Genomic DNA, 16,558 nt, shown 5'->3' on the forward strand with positions numbered 1-16,558 from the left:
AGACAGAGCAGTGAGAGAGGCTCTGTTGGCGACACGGGCAGGCTGTGAGCAGCTGTGACTCGGGAGGTCGGTACAGGTAATCCGGGAAGGGATCCAGCGTTTCACGGAAGGGGGAAACGACAACCAACACGGAGACACAAGGGGAAACATCCAACAACGCTCTGACAAAGACAAGAGAGAAACAGAGAGACTAAATAGGGTGAAGGTGATGAGTTGCAGCTGGTGCAGGTGATCAGCCACAGGTGCGTGATGAGCCAATCCCAGGCTCCGCCCTCACCTACATTCAACACGCACCCAAGAGTGAGACAGGGAATCCATGAACCGTGACAGTACCCCTCCCCCTAGGAGCGTCCCCTGACGCTCCCAGCCGACCTTACCTGTTGATTGTAATCATCAATAAGGGAGTGATCCAGAATGTCCCTAGCAGGAACCCAACTTCTCTCCTCCGGACCGTAACCTTCCCAGTCCACCAAGTACTGGAAACCGCGTCCCCTCCGTCTAGAATCCAGAATGCGATTAACCGAATAAGTTGGTTCCCCATCTACGAGTCGCGGCGGTGGGGGAACCGGGACTGGCGGATTAAGGTGGGAGTGAAAAACAGGTTTGATTTTGGATACATGGAAGGCGGGATGAATCCTCCTGTACGCCGGAGGGAGTTTGAGGCGGACTGTCACCGGACTAATGATCTTGGTGACAGTGAACGGGCCGATAAATTTGGGAGCAAGTTTATTAGATACGGAGCGGAGAGGAATGTTCTTGGTAGAAAGCCACACTTTTTGACCGACGACGTAAACGGGAGGCTTAGACCGGTGGCGATCGGCTTTAGCCTTGGTGCGCGCTCCCACCTGGAGCAGAGTCTCACGGGCTCTGGTCCATGTGCGATGACACCTCTGGATAAAGGCGTGAACAGAGGGGACCGCGACCTCGGAATCCAGACTAGGAAAAATAGGTGGCTGGTAACCTACACTACACTCAAATGGCGAAAGGCCCGTAGATGACACTGGTAACGAGTTATGAGCGTACTCAACCATAGAGAGTTGCTGGCTCCAGGATGAAGGATTCTTGGATACCAAACATCGCAACACTCTCTCCAGATCCTGATTGGCTCTCTCGGTCTGACCGTTGCTTTGGGGGTGATAACCCGAAGACAGACTAACCGTGGCTCCTAGTAATTTACAAAACTCCTGCCAAAATTTGGACACAAATTGGGAACCTCTGTCGGAGACCACGTCCATCGGGAGGCCATGTAACCGAAAGACGTGATCTACTACAGATACCGCTGTCTCCTTGGCTGAGGGTAATTTGGGCAAGGGAATGAAATGTGCTGCCTTCGAGAATCGGTCCACGACGGTCAAAACGACCGTCTTGCCCTGGGAGGGCGGGAGGGCGGTAACAAAATCTAGAGCGATGTGGGACCAGGGTCTCGAAGGAACAGACAGCGGCTGAAGTAACCCCTGGGGAGGTTGGTTAGATGTCTTACCAACCGCACAGACCGAGCAAGCCAAAACAAAACTGCGAACGTCGCGAGCCATAAGTGGCCACCAAAATCGTTGCTTTATTAAACTGCAAGTGCGGTTTACCCCTGGATGACAGGCAATGTTGGAGCAGTGACCCCATTTGAGGACCTCGGATCTTAACCCCTCCGGAACGAACAAACAACTCGGTGGGCCGCCGGGCGGGGGCGTTACCCCTTCTAAGGCCACTTTGACCTTCGATTCGATCTCCCATGTGAGTGTAGAGATAACTATCTTCTCTGGCAAAATACACTCGGGAGTAACCGGGCGTTCGGAAGCATCAAAAATACGAGATAAAGAGTCGGGTTTGATGTTTTTAGACCCGGGGCGGTACGAGAGAACAAAGTCAAAACGTCCGAAAAAAAGTGCCCACCGAGCCTGCCTGGAGTTGAGTCTTTTAGCAGATCTAATATATTCAAGGTTCTTATGATCCGTCCATACAATAAAAGGTACCCCCGACCCTTCAAGCCAATGACGCCACTCCTCCAACGCTAACTTGACGGCCAACAACTCTCTGTTACCAATGTCATAATTGCGTTCGGCAGGAGAAAGACGATGGGAGAAAAACGCGCACGGGTGCATCTTGTCATCTGAGGGAGAGCGCTGTGAAAGAACCGCTCCTACCCCCACCTCTGACGCGTCGACCTCTACCACGAACTGACGTGTGGGATCAGGGGCGACTAAGATGGGAGCCGAAACAAAGCGGCTTTTCAGTTTGGCGAATACAGCCTCGGCTGTATCGGACCACCTGAACGTCATTCGGGGAGAGGTCAAGGCAGTCAGAGGTGCGGCTAGTTGGCTGAAATTGCGAATAAAACGCCGATAGAAATTGGCGAACCCCAGAAACCTCTGTAGGGCCTTACGGGAATCTGGACTTGGCCAATCCATCACAGCCTTAACCTTGTCGGGATCCATGCGCATTCCCTCCGATGACACGATGTACCCTAAAAAAGGAACAGACTGTGCATGAAAAGCGCATTTCTCCGCCTTGACAAAAAGCCCATTCTCTAGCAACCTCTGAAGCACTCGTCTGACGTGTCGAACATGTTCCTGGAGAGACGAAGAAAAAAATCAAAATGTCATCCAGGTAGACATATATGAATTGGTCGACCATGTCTCTCAACACATCATTGACGAGTGCCTGGAAAACCGCTGGGGAGTTGGAAAGGCCGAAAGGCATGACCAAGTATTCAAAATGCCCCCTGGGGGTATTAAATGCGGTTTTCCATTCATCCCCCTCCCTGATGCGAACCAAATGATAAGCGTTACGTAAGTCCAACTTCGTGAAGACGGATGCTCCCTGTAACCTCTCGAAAGCTGAAGACATCAACGGCAAAGGATAGGTATTCTTTACCGTGATGTTATTCAGCCCTCGGTAATCAATGCAAGGTCGCAGAGAACCATCCTTCAGGTCGAGGTACTCCGGAGGCACGTTAGACAGATTCACCGTCTCACTCTGAAAAACAGAACGAGAAACAGACGAACAAGCAGACACCAAACAAGACTCATAACATCTATCACTCCACGCAGACACAGAGTTTTGTCCCCAGTCAACCCTTGGATTGTGTAACTCCAGCCAAGGGTGACCGAGGACAACGGGAGCCAAAGGGGAGTCCAGGATGAAAAATGAAATGCGTTCTGTGTGGTTGCCGGAAGTGATCAGTGTAAGTGGTTCAGTGGTGAATGAAATGTCAGGGAGAACTTGTCCGTTGAGTGCGTTGACAGAAATGGTGTTCTTGAGTGCAATGGTGGGTATGTTAAGTTTGTGAGCAAGGGCAGAGTCAATGAAGTTACCTTCCGCTCCCGAGTCGAGGAGGGCGAGGCTGGAAAAATCCTGAGCTGCCCACAGCAATCTCACCGGGAGGAGAGTGGAGGATGAGGTCTTTTCCACGGAGATCCCGCCCGACAGTAGCCTTCCTTTTACCGCCGGGCGTGGTCTTTTACCGGGCAGGAGTCTAGCAGGTGTCCGTTCCCGCCGCAGTACAGGCAAAGACCACGGGATCTCCGTCTCGCCTTCTCCTCCCGGGAGAGCCGAGCTCGACCCACCTGCATGGGCTCCGGGTCGAAGGTGTAGCTGACCGCATCCGTTGCGCTGACCTGAGGGCATTCGACACTCCCATGCTGAGGCTCCATCCTGGACCTCAGCCGACTCAGACGAGCGTCCACCCTCAAGGCAAGGTCAATGAGACCGTCAATCTTCTCCGGAAGGTCGATGGCGAATATCTCCTTCTGGATGCGGTCAGCCAGCCCATGCAGGAACATGTCCCACTGTGCCTCCTCGTTCCACTTGCACTCGGCGGCCAGGGTGCGGAACTCGATGGAATAATCCGAGACCGAGCGGTTACCTTGGCGGAGCTCTGCGAGTTGACGTGCCGCTTCTCTTCCGGTCACCGCTCGGTCAAACACCCTTCTCATCTCTGCCGCCAGCGTCTGGAACGAGGAGCAGCAAGGATGTTGGTTCTCCCACACCGCCGTTCCCCAAAGTGCGGCTCGTCCGGAGAGCAGGGTGAGGACGAATGCCACCTTGGATCTTCCCGTGTTGAAAGTCTGCGGTTGAAGAGCGAAAAACAAGGAACACTTGGTAAGGAAGGCTCTGCAATAATTGCTCTCACCGGCATAACTCTCGGGGGTAGGCAGACGTGGTTCCGGTTGCCGTGATGCAGATGGTGTGTGGGGAATCGGCGGTGGGTCGGGCACAGTGGGACCGACGAGTTGTTGCATCTGTTGGGTCAGCTCGGCCACCCGTGCCACCAAGGTGTGTACTGCCTGTCCTGTGGCAGTTAAGTTCGCCTCCTGCTGGTCCAGTCTCTCGTTGCTGCTGGTCAGTAGGGCGTTGATACTCGCTGAATCCATGGTTGGTCAGAGCGTTCTGTAACGGATTCACAGAGGCAGGATTCAAAAGCAAGTAATTAGTTTATTTGACGGATAGTGTCACAAAGGTGAAAACTCAGAACACTGAAGAAGTCCGGATAAGACAGAGCAGTGAGAGAGGCTCTGTTGGCGACACGGGCAGGCTGTGAGCAGCTGTGACTCGGGAGGTCGGTACAGGTAATCCGGGAAGGGATCCAGCGTTTCACGGAAGGGGGAAACGACAACCAACACGGAGACACAAGGGGAAACATCCAACAACGCTCTGACAAAGACAAGAGAGAAACAGAGAGACTAAATAGGGTGAAGGTGATGAGTTGCAGCTGGTGCAGGTGATCAGCCACAGGTGCGTGATGAGCCAATCCCAGGCTCCGCCCTCACCTACATTCAACACGCACCCAAGAGTGAGACAGGGAATCCATGAACCGTGACAATTATTAAGTGTCCTTTGGCATCTGCTGGATATGTTGACCACAGTATATAAAGAAATAAATAATTAACAGTGTGTCTGACAGTTGTCTTTGTGCAAGTAACGTCAGACAGAGAAAAATACATACGGGATATTTTATTTTATACCCAAACAACAGACAAACGTCTGCTCAGGTCATTGGCTCAGGATTAATGGATTTGTCTGCTATTGGCTATTTTTTTGCACAGTGGCCAGGTGTCACTAGAGAGCAATGAGGAATGAAGCTTCAGGATCAGGAAGCCTTATTTCGTCATCACTACTTGCAGCTGCGCATGTTACGCAATAATCTGTGGCATGCAGCGCTGATTCTGTGCGCATATCCGGTGTTATAAACATGGAGAATTCAGAACAGAAAATGTTCACAACTACAGACAATTATGCACTGATAAACCACAAAGCACTTTATAATATAACAATAGTTTCACATAAAAAGTTAGTGTAAATACAGTTGTTGTTCTCACTTTAAAATCATTATTTAATATGGCATGCCCATAGAGTAACATATTTCCTTAGCTTTTGTTACTGACTTTTAAATCATTTACACAAGTAGTGAGCATATTATACTCCTAGAGCACACTTTAGTGTCCTAACCAGGAACTCACCTGAGATTAGTGCCACCATCCGATAATAATGATGATGATAATATAATAAAATTACAGTTTATTAGACTCAGTCTCTTGAGTTATGTACTGATTTAAAACGAAATAATTTTATGACAAACTGACAGATTCCAGTCATTATGGGAAAATCAGATCTGTTTTTATTGTCATTCATAACATGAAGAACTGCAAAGTAGAGCCTAATATTTATATTAAAAATAAATGTAAATTTCAAACTTAGACTTTCCTTTCCAGACTTTGACCAAATGCTACAAGTATTTATATTTTACAGCGAAATCATATTTAAATGGAGACTTCCTTATCTCGAACTTCTCTTATAATGCAGTGCACAACAGCGATTACACATTAACAGAAAAAAATATAAATCAAATGAAATGAGCAAATATAAAAACGACATGAATGAAGTAACAACACAGACGTATGTTTGCTCTTTTAAAGCCATGCTATTAAATGAAATCAATGCTTATATCAAGAGCTTGAAATACTTCAGTGATTGTTCACAGTACACATTATTCATGAGAACACACACCATTTCACAGCAAACTAATTCACAGCTGTTAAGAATAAATACAATTGGTTTTTCACATGAACATAGAAATATCTTCCAAAAACCTACTTGACTTTAAATCTCTCTTTTCCTTTGTTGCTAAAGAAAAATGTGTGAGAAGTCTGCATCAGACAGTATTTTAGATATGACACAAAATGACTCAGATTGCATTATGCTTTCATTGATGAGGCTACGATGTTCTAATAATATAAACTAATAAAACTACAAAGCATCAGTGCTTGAACATTAATCAATATGGACATCATAATAACAGGGCTTTAATTATGAAATGATTCCTGTTGAAAAACAAAATGGTTGGCTCTTAGTAGCTCTTCACCAGTAGACAAGTTGCCGCTCAGGATGCTGACCCTTCAAAGGCTGTTCAGTTAGAGACGGAATGAAGACTTGGTTGTTTTCTGGGATTTACTGCGTTTACTGCAACCACTCGTTTTCAAATGAATGATTTGCAGAAGTATAAGGTGGTATAGATGTTTATGATTGGTTGTGATTTTCTATAAAAACGGAAATAGTGACATAAAAATGAGTATAAATAATAAGTGTTAACAATTAAAGTAAGTGACATGAACATTATTAGCAAATGATTTAAAGCCGTTATAAGGCATGGTGTAAGCTTTATATCATATCCAGTAAACATCTGTTGCCCACGTAGCCCCTAAAGGGACATAATGGTGAAAAAGAGATGGATATCTCACAAAACCTGTTTTACCTGTTCACCTGAAAACTAACTCTGTACGTTAATAATGGAGAGGTTCATAGAGTTTTATCTTGAACTTGGACTTAAGTATAAAGAAATACAGTCAGTGATTAACGCAACAATTTTAGTAACAAGTTGGCAATATTCACTGATTTGAACTTCACTGATCAATAACTCTTATCAGCTAAACATTTATAAAACACCTCTTTAACGTAGACAACTAGCTACAAACTAATTTTCCTTAAAACGAGCCTCATAATATAAATTGTTCTCAATGAGCAGGCGCTGAGAGACAAGTGCGAAGGGACCTTCTGCAAAGTGCAAAACCTGAAAAGCGTTACTACAAAAATAGTTATTAACTTCAATGTTTCACAATGTACAGACTGTGGTGTCTCCAAATTCAGTTTAAACATCAATGATCTCCTACTGGTTATATTACAACACTATACACAAGTATAATTAAAGATAGCAAAATTACTTTTGCATTTACAAAGCGAAATATCAACACTTATTGATGATGGTGCTGTAACTTTACTGGTGCCGCAGCAAAATGTGGCTGGTGTGTGCATTCAATACTCACTGCACTTGGATGGGTGAAATGCAGAGCAAGCATGGGACACCATACTTGGCTACACGTCATTCCACTTTCTTTATTATCAGCATCTGTCGCTCGCTATACAGATTTAACGTCTCTTGGTTTCTGGATATTGATTCTCTCACAAAAGGTAAGTATGCACATTGCGTAGTACTGATCTAAAGTACAGAGGGAGAGATTTAATTTATAGAGTGACAGCAAACATTAGCCTGTTTCACAAGCTCCTACAGTAACAGAAATAAAAATTATACTGTTCAATATATGTATAGTGCATCTGGAAAGTATTCACTTTTTCCACATTTTGTTATGATACAGCCTTATGCCAAAATTGATAAAATTCATTATTTTCCTCAAAATTTGACATGCAATACCCCATAATGACAACATGAAAGAAGTTTGTGTGAAATCTTTGCAAATGTAATAAAAATAAACAACAACAACAAAAAAATGATTTGTACATTAATATTCACAGCCTTGCCATGACACTTTAAAATTCATTCAGCTGCATCCTGTTTCTATTGATCATCCTTGAGATGTTTCCACAACTTGTTTGAAGTCCACCTTTGTTAAACTCAGTTGATTTGGAAAGGCACACACTTGTCTATATAAGGTCCCACAGTTAACAGTGTACTTTAGAGCAAAAACCCAGCTATGAAGTCTAAAGAATTGTCTATAGACCTCAGAGACAGGATTGTATCGAGGCACAGATCTGGGGAAGGGTACAGAAAAAAAATCTGCAGCATTGACGTCCGAATGAGCACAGTGGCCTCCATCAGGCCTAAATGGAAAAAGTTTGGAACCTCCAGGACTCTTCCTAGAGCTGGCCGCCCGGCCAAACTGAGCAATCGAGGATAAGTCTTAGTCAGGGGGTTGAACAAGAACCCGATGGTTACTCTGACAGAGCGCCAGCATTTCTCTGTGGAGAGAGGAGAACCTTTCAGAAGAACAATCATCTCTACAGCACTTCACCAATCAGGCCTCTATGGTAGAGTGGCTAGACGGAAGCCACTCTTTAGTAAAAGGCACATGACAGCTCATCTGGAGTTTGCCAAAAGGCACCTGAAGGACTCTCAGACCATGTAAAACTAAATTTGTTGGTCTGATGAAACAAAAAATCTCTGGCCTGAATAGCAAGAGTAATTTCTGGAGAAAACCAGACACTGCTCATCACCTGGCCGATGCCATCCCTACAGTGAGGCATGGTGGTGGCAGCATCATGCTGTGGGGATGTTTTTCAGCGACAGGAACTGGGAGACTAGTCAGGATCGAGGGAAAAATTAATGCACCAATCCGTGATAAAAACCTGCTCTAGAGTGCTCTGGACCTCAGACTGGGGTAAAGACTCATCTTCCAGCAGGACAACGACCCTAAGCACACAGTCAAGATAACAAAGGAGTGGCTACAGGACAACACTGTGAATGTCCTTGAGTGGCCCAGCCAGAGCCCAGACTTAAACCCAATCTCTGGAGAGATCTAAACCTGATGGAGCTTGAGAGGTCCTGCCAAGAAGAATGGGAGAAACATCCCAATAATAGGTCTGCCAAGCTTGTAGCATCAAACTTAAAAGGATGTGTGGCTTTAATTGCTGCCAAAGGTGCTTCAACAAAGTACCAAGCAAAGGCTGTGAATACTTATGTATACGCATTTTTTTGCAAAGATTTCAAACAAACTTCTTTCATGTTATCAGATGCACTGTATCATTAAGTAGAATTCACACAAAATTGTTCATTTTCATATACCTGAGTTACCTGCCCGAATGAAATTCTGCTATTTCCAGTAAATGGTAGGGTATGACAAACCATCCTATCTTGCTCTGTCTCCACCTCACAGCTGTGTTGTAACTGAATGGGAAAGAGAACGTTAAGGGTAATTCACTCAAAGAGACAGCTGATGTGTTCTTTATATCAGGAGAGGAATAAAAGATCCAGCAAAACTACCATCTGCAATCTCATGTCGAACTACACAAAACACACTGCAGACAACAATCAGTTATACTAGTACAACATGTTCCTTCTGTCTGAGGCTTTTCTTTTTTTGCTGTATTTAATTTCATTTGAAGTTCATTCCAGTTTATCCACTCCAGTGTGATTTGACTGAAATCTGATCATGGCATGCCACGCAAAAATGCAAAGCCTCACTCTCATATTACATCAGAGATGTAACACACATACAAGTTCAGAGTATGAGTTTTTCATGGTTTAAACTGACTTTTTTATTAAACTTTATTCCATGATGTTTAACTACAGCTCTGAAAAAAAATTAAGAGACCACTTAACATTGATTTATTAATGTTAAGTGGCCTCTTAATTTTTTACAGAGCTGTATTCATCCAACCAGTAAAACAATTAGACTGCTTGAAAAAACCTTTGCAAATAAATATTAAATTAAAATTGTAAATAAGACAGCTATTTGGATGACAAGATTTACAAACAATATATTTTGTTAGCAATTGTATCATTTGTGCTGCAAAAAAGTATCTTACCTGATTCCGGGGGCTGATCCAGGTCTCTGTTTTAAAAACAGAAAACACAGATTCAAAATGTTTTGATTATGTCTTTAAAGTGTCTTTTACACATTCAATTTATGCTTCTCTTGTTATATCAGCTATTTGTAATACTTACTAATATTCAGAGGTGGGTAGTCACAAAGTAGACTACAGTAGAGTTAAATGTTGGTACTTAACTCAAGTCAATTTCTCTTACATTTTTAAAAACACTTTTACTGCATTACACTGGGCGACGTTCCTCTCGTTACTTTATTTTAATCCAATAAGTGCCCTATTCACAAATGAACCACTCTTTTGAGTTGATTCTGAAGAGTTGGCAAAACTGTGGCTGAATCCTCGCCTGACAAGCCAGACCCACATCACTTGAGATGTTTGGTCTGGGAACAACTCTATGCACGATGTGATTGGCCTGAGCAGAGTTTGTTTTTTTCATCTCACAAGCCAACAGAGAGTTGCTAGACAATCTGGCTGCAAATTATGTTTGCTGCCGTTAGGGTGTGTCTAGATTTCTAGGCTAGCTGAATACAAAAATCGGCCATTAAAGGGGGTTACAGATGATTCGCCGGCGACCTGTTCGTCTTAAAACAGTTAACCTGTTTACACGCTCCTCTTTTAGAGAACAGACGGAAGATCAGTCAATGTGCATTTGATCGTTGTCTGTGTTCAAACGTTAAGTAACGGTTATGAGCGTGAGCACGTGAAGAGTTTTCCCTGTCTTATTTCAAATGTAGCTGTATACATTATTATTATTATTATAAAAAGCAAAGTACATGCAATGACATTCGGGCAACAGATGCCAGAAATTATGGTTGTCTTTTCTGTGTTTGTTGCAAAGATATCTAATAATAATAATACATACAAAACAAATAGTATCTAATTAGTTGAAGTTTTTTCATTGGATACTTTTTACTCATACGTAAGTAACTATTAAGATTGTTATTTTCACTTTTACTTTGAGTAAATATTTCTATAAGCACTTTTACTTGAGTAAATATTTCTATAAGCACTTTTACTTGAGTACAGTTTTTGAGTTCTCTACCCACCTCCGTAAAGATGTGCTTGACGCGAGGCCCTGTTTTGGCAGCACTTCACAGCTATAGCTACAGCCATGACCAGCAGCAGAACAGCAACACCAATTACTGCTATAACACACGGAGACCAATCCCGTGCTGTAATGAAAACGAGATCAACAAATCAGCAATCTGACCATTTCTGGCTGACGTTTGCACCTTTCTGTTTTGGTTGTCAGTTATATTATAATATTATTAGTTTGCTCACTTAACAGTTAATTTCTAAACATGCTAATCTTAATATGGTTATCGTTATTACATTAAAAGATTTGAAATACTCACAACAGACAGAAAGATTGAATCTCTTGAATGTGGTGTTCTTGCCAATGATATCGAGATGATAAAGTCCAGCATGTTTAGTTCTGATGTTCCTGATGATCAGAGATCCGGTCATGCTGTCCAGCTTTAGAGTGTCTCTAAATCTCCCATTAGTACCATCAAATGTAGTGAAGTTCCTATAGCTGATTTTTGCTATGACAGCATCTTCATGTTCAAACCTCCATATCACATCATCTCTTTGTATATTAGAAACACCAGATTCTAGAGTGATTCTAGAAGTTCCCTCCATCACCGACAACGTATTCCCTCCATCTGTCTCGACGTACAGTAAAACACAGGAGAGATTAAGCACAGACAGAGATTAAGCACACAGTAAACCATTTAAGCATTAAGCTATTTTGCAAAGTGCATACATTTTTTGGAAATGGAAAAGTCACAATAGAAGCCAAAACAGCAGCATGTCAAAGACAGGCTCAAATATTCCAAAAGCAATCAAGCTCATAACACACAATACATCCTCAGCATCAACCAAACACAAATGTGCCCATGTAATGTAACTAATCCACAATCCAGTGAGACATTCTCTATGAAATTGGCTTGAGAATTCAATGTAAATCTGTAATGAGTGTACAGGATACAGTGACGTAGCATTATTGGCATCTTTTAACAGTAACTAACCCCTCTGAGGTAAATGGAAGCCTAACCACACAATCACCTGGGCTCCTAAATGGTGCCCCTCACTTGAGACTACAAGTCTCTCCTAAGTGAGACAGGTCATAAGGGAAAAATCAAGAGCTGTATAAACTCCAGGAACCATTTTGTCATTATGGCACAACTAACAGCAATTTCTCCCGAGACCTTCCTAGATCTTGTTCAGCAAAAATGGTAAGGATCATCCTGGAGACTTTCTGGGCTGGTGACTCTCTCCAGAACAATCTCCAGCTGTACAGTCTGAGGATGCAGCCGCCTCTCCCTGTTGGCTGTTTTTTTTTAAATTATTTCAAAATTGTTAAATTTGTATGTGGCAGAGGGGTCGTGGTTCTGCGAGGTCTGCATCGGGAGAGAAAGAGCAGAGTATAGCGGCAGGTAAGTAGGTCACGCACAGATGACGAACACCTGTTTCTGATTGCAGTAATTGGCGTGGAGAGACCGCTTATAAGCCGCTGCCGGGAGTGAGAGAGGAGAGATAGTTGGACTGGGACTTTGCCTGAGGTGAACCTGAGAAAGCTGAGAGCCTGTGACAGAGAAAAGAGTTTGAAAGGAGCGATCCAGATCGTGTTTATAGAGTGAAACGCCACTGAGCATATTTTGTTTATCTTTTTGAAGAAACTGAATAAAGAGAGCAATTCCCAGTCACGCCAACCCCGGTCTTCTTCCTTCCAAACATACAAACCTCATCACATTGTATTAATTTGATAATTTGATAGTGTAGTAGCACACTTATCCAATTTATTGCAACTGCATGACAGCAGCATGCTTGCAGAGACCCCATCCATGAGTTGTTCAGGTTATGATTTGTAATCGATGTTGTTGTTTATGGAAAAAAAGAGCCGCAGTGACATGCTTCAGAGGTGCACAGGGGCACCGGAATACTGAGCTGAAGGTGGAGTGACCAAGGATGACGGAGGTGCTGAATAGATGGAGGAGCCCAATGGAGCCAAAGGGGTTGAGGGATGAAGCAAAGTGGAAGGCGCGGAAGTCTATGGCATAGGTCGAGGGATGACCAACCAAGGCATTGAGCCAGAGAGACAAGGAAGCCAGGTGGAGCCAAAAGGACGACATTCCTGGGTGGAGCCGACACAGTAGAGCCAAATGCTTAACAGACTGAGGAGGAGTAGTGGGCACGGTGGTCTAAGGTGGAGCTACTGGGTTGACCATCCAAGGCTGAACTGAAAAATTGTCTGACTGAGGCAACCTAGTGATGATCAGAAAGGGAGCCAAAGGACTGAGAAAGGCAGTGCAGGCAAGGCCGGATTCCTGGGCAGTACAGATGGAGGAGAACAGACAGCCACTGGTTCTCTCGTTCAAGCCTGCCCATAAAAACCCATTGGTTGTAGTCGTCATAGTGGATTATATGTCGAAGGCCCAGGAAATCCTGTTTGTGTCTCCCTAGGGCAGGGGTGGGCACTTCCAGTCCTGGAGAGCCACTGTCCAGTAGAGTTTAGCTCCAACCCTGATAAAACTGTGTTTAAATAGTGTTGGTGCTAAACTCTACAGGACAGTGGCAATCCAGAACTGGAAGTGCCCATCCCTGCTCTAGGGATTTGTTTCCCTGCGAGAGCTCCACTCTCCGACTGTCTGTCAGAAATCTTGGAGTAATCTGTGACCAGCTGTCCTTCAAAGACAGCATTTCAAAGACATGCAGGTTTGAGCTGCACAACATCAGGAAGATCAGACCGTTCCTTACACAGCATGCAACCCAGCTTCTTATCCAAGCTCTGGGCATTTCTAGACTTGACTACTGCAATACGCTTCTGGCTGGACTACCATTGTGTGCGATCAAAACGCTTCAAATGATCCAGAACACTGTCTTGTCTTCAACAAGCTCAAAAGGGCCCATGTCACACCGCTCTTGATCTCTCTGCATTGGCCACCACTTTCTGCCCACTGCCCGCAGTTCAAAGCTCTAACTCTTGGTTACAGATCCACTATAAGCTCAGCACCCGCATACTTCGACTCGCTCCTACGAGTCTACACCCCCACCAGAAGCCTTCGCTCAGCTAACGAGTCTACACCCCCACCAGAAGACTTCACTCAGCTAACGAGAGAAGGCTTGTGGTACCATCACAGAGAGGCATGAAATCCCTCTTCTGCACAACATCAGGAAGATCAGACCGTTCCTTACAGAGCATGCAACACAGCTTCTTGTCCAAGCCCTGGGCATTTCTAGACTTGACTACTGCAATACGCTTCTGGCTGGACTTCCATCGTGTGCGATCAAAACGCTTCAAATGATCCAGAACGCTGTCTTGTCTTCAGCGAGCCCAAAAGGGCCCATGTCACACCGCTCTTGATCTCTCTGCATTGGCTACCACTCGCTGCCCGCATCAAGTTCAAAGCTCTGACTCTTGCTTACAGATCCACCACAAGCTCAGCACCCGCATACTTCGACTCGTTCCTACGAGTCTACACGTCCACCAGAAGCCTTCGCTCAGCTAACGAGACAGCTTGTGGTACTATCACAGAGAGGCATGAAATCCCTCTCCAGAACTTTTTCATTCACCGTTCCCGATTGGTGGAACAATCTTCAGACCTCCAGCTGCATGGCAGAATCACTGACTTAATTTAAAAGACAGGTAAAAACTAATATTTTCTTATCATCATCATAAATTAAAAAAACAATTCTAACTTTTCTTCCTTTATTTTCTTTTTCCTAACTATTCTAGCTTTTGCTACTCTGATTAATATCTAAAACTTCGTATTTAAGGCACTTAAGGTTTCTTCACCTCTTCGTGACAGATCGCTTGCTGTACTCCTCGCTTTGGATTAAAGTGTCTGATAAATGCACAAATGTAAATGAGAGCAGGAAGATCTGGACTGCTGCTAAGTCCACGGTATTTAGTCAGTTATTCTGTAACAAATTGGTTGCAATAATAAGGAGAAAATTATCTAAATGCAGCAGTCTTCATTTGAACAAAAAGGAGCTCAATAACTGAAACACCAAATTAAAGTGTGAAGTAGAACTGACAATGAGCTGAAAGAAACTCAAGGCCTAGGCCCCATCTACACGGAGATGTGTTTAGCTGTATACTTTAAAAAATGTATTGTTTAAGCATTTTGTCCACACAGATCCGGCGTTTTGGGAGCCTGATACTGCTATTTTTTTTAAACGATTTTATAAAAGTTGTATATTCTGTTAAATGGTGATGTCATCACACCACGTCTTGCACATGCGGCAATTCTTCTTCTCCATTTTTAGTGTATCTCTGTAGCAGAATTACAGCGCCACACACTGGTCTGGTATGTATACTACATCGTTTTGAGTTGGTATCAGTGGTTTTGTGTGTATGCAAATATTTCTGGAAACAAGGGGGAAAAAGATTGGATAGTGAAAGCTCTGGCTTCATGTGGACGGGGCCTAAGGCACATAACTGAAACAACACAAAACCCAGCCAAACATGACAAACTCAGATTCTCCCTATAGGAATCACATTGCGTCTGGTGTTAAAATAACTGGGTCATGTCTCAACAATGGAAAAAAAAATGAAGCATATATGATTCAAATACACTCAAACTCATAATAATCACATTCATACACTGATGACTGCTCTGATGAATACTTAGACTTAAAATATGCCTCTTCTGTGTTGATATTTTCTTAAATTGCTAAATATTTTTTTCTGTTTGTGTGGCATTAAGTCAATAATTTTAGGGTGGTACACCTGTAAGACACATACAAAAAGAAAATTGCAATATTCTGTTGTGAATTTTTTTTTAAAAATGTAAATATTTAAAACCATAGTATACAAATATAAAATTTCTGAGAACTTGGAACATGCGTTTATATCTAGATTTTTTAATGATTTGCTAATGACCCTAACACCCTTTAATCATTTGAATATTAAAGCGACTTACCAATGGTAGCAACTCTGAATGTCTTGTGTGTGGTGTAGCTGCTGCCACTCTTGAAGATATCTACTTTATAAAGTCCAGAGGTGTTTGGTCTGATGTTAGTAATGATGAGCGATCCAGTCTGTTGGTTCAGCTGCAGTCGGTCTACGAATCTCCCATCAAGAACGTCATCATAGGTAGAAAATAATCCAGCTGTTTGATTTATTTGAGCTACAAGTGTGCCTTCAAACTTCCAGGTTATCTGATCATCTCTCTGTATCTCAGTAAGACCAGAGGGCAGAATGACAGAGTCTCTCTCCAGCACCAACATGAGCTTCACACCATCTGACACCAGATTATTCACACCTAATGAACAGAAACAGTCCTGTTATTCAGCAAACACTTTGACCTTGAGTCTCAAACCTCACCGAAATACCTGACACACTCACCACTGACATTGAATGTCCTTTTTGATATCCCCCTGTAACCATTGATCTCTAGTTTATAAAGTCCAAAGTCTGTGATTCTGACATTCCTGATCTTGAGATCTCCAGTCTGATCGTCCAGATGCAATCTGTCTCTGAATGTCTTAATATAATTAACAGGTTTATCATTGATTCTACCAATAAGATCTTCTCCAAACCTCCACTCAATCACATCATCTCTCTGTATTTCAGTAACATCTGTATGGAGAGTGTAAGAATCTCCCACAATCACTGATACAGACTTGACATTTTCATCTGTCTCAACACCAGGCACACCTGCAGAACACACAGAAACAGTTATTTACATTAAAACCCACATTGAATATGAAAACAAATAAA

The 16,558-nt window shown here is 43.4% G+C and overlaps 1 protein-coding gene across 1 annotated transcript in view; it reads right to left on the bottom strand.

The window, feature by feature from the left end:
- The window catches only part of LOC137039693 (uncharacterized), a gene marked incomplete at its 5' end in the record, with an annotated part of 36,147 nt that extends 19,630 nt beyond the window's left edge, over positions 1-16,517 (bottom strand). The window contains 9 exons of the mRNA XM_067414965.1: positions 3,561-3,681; positions 8,615-8,695; positions 8,808-8,827; positions 9,044-9,169; positions 9,811-9,836; positions 10,878-11,003; positions 11,187-11,495; positions 15,759-16,100; positions 16,184-16,517. Of these exons, the coding sequence (XP_067271066.1) occupies positions 3,561-3,681; positions 8,615-8,695; positions 8,808-8,827; positions 9,044-9,169; positions 9,811-9,836; positions 10,878-11,003; positions 11,187-11,495; positions 15,759-16,100; positions 16,184-16,517 (1,485 nt within the window). The remainder of the gene's footprint in view (positions 1-3,560; positions 3,682-8,614; positions 8,696-8,807; positions 8,828-9,043; positions 9,170-9,810; positions 9,837-10,877; positions 11,004-11,186; positions 11,496-15,758; positions 16,101-16,183) is intronic.
- Between the last annotated feature and the right edge of the window lie 41 nt (positions 16,518-16,558).

Source organism: Pseudorasbora parva, chromosome 14 (assembly GCF_024679245.1).
Source record: "Pseudorasbora parva isolate DD20220531a chromosome 14, ASM2467924v1, whole genome shotgun sequence".
Lineage (NCBI taxonomy): Eukaryota > Metazoa > Chordata > Actinopteri > Cypriniformes > Gobionidae > Pseudorasbora > Pseudorasbora parva.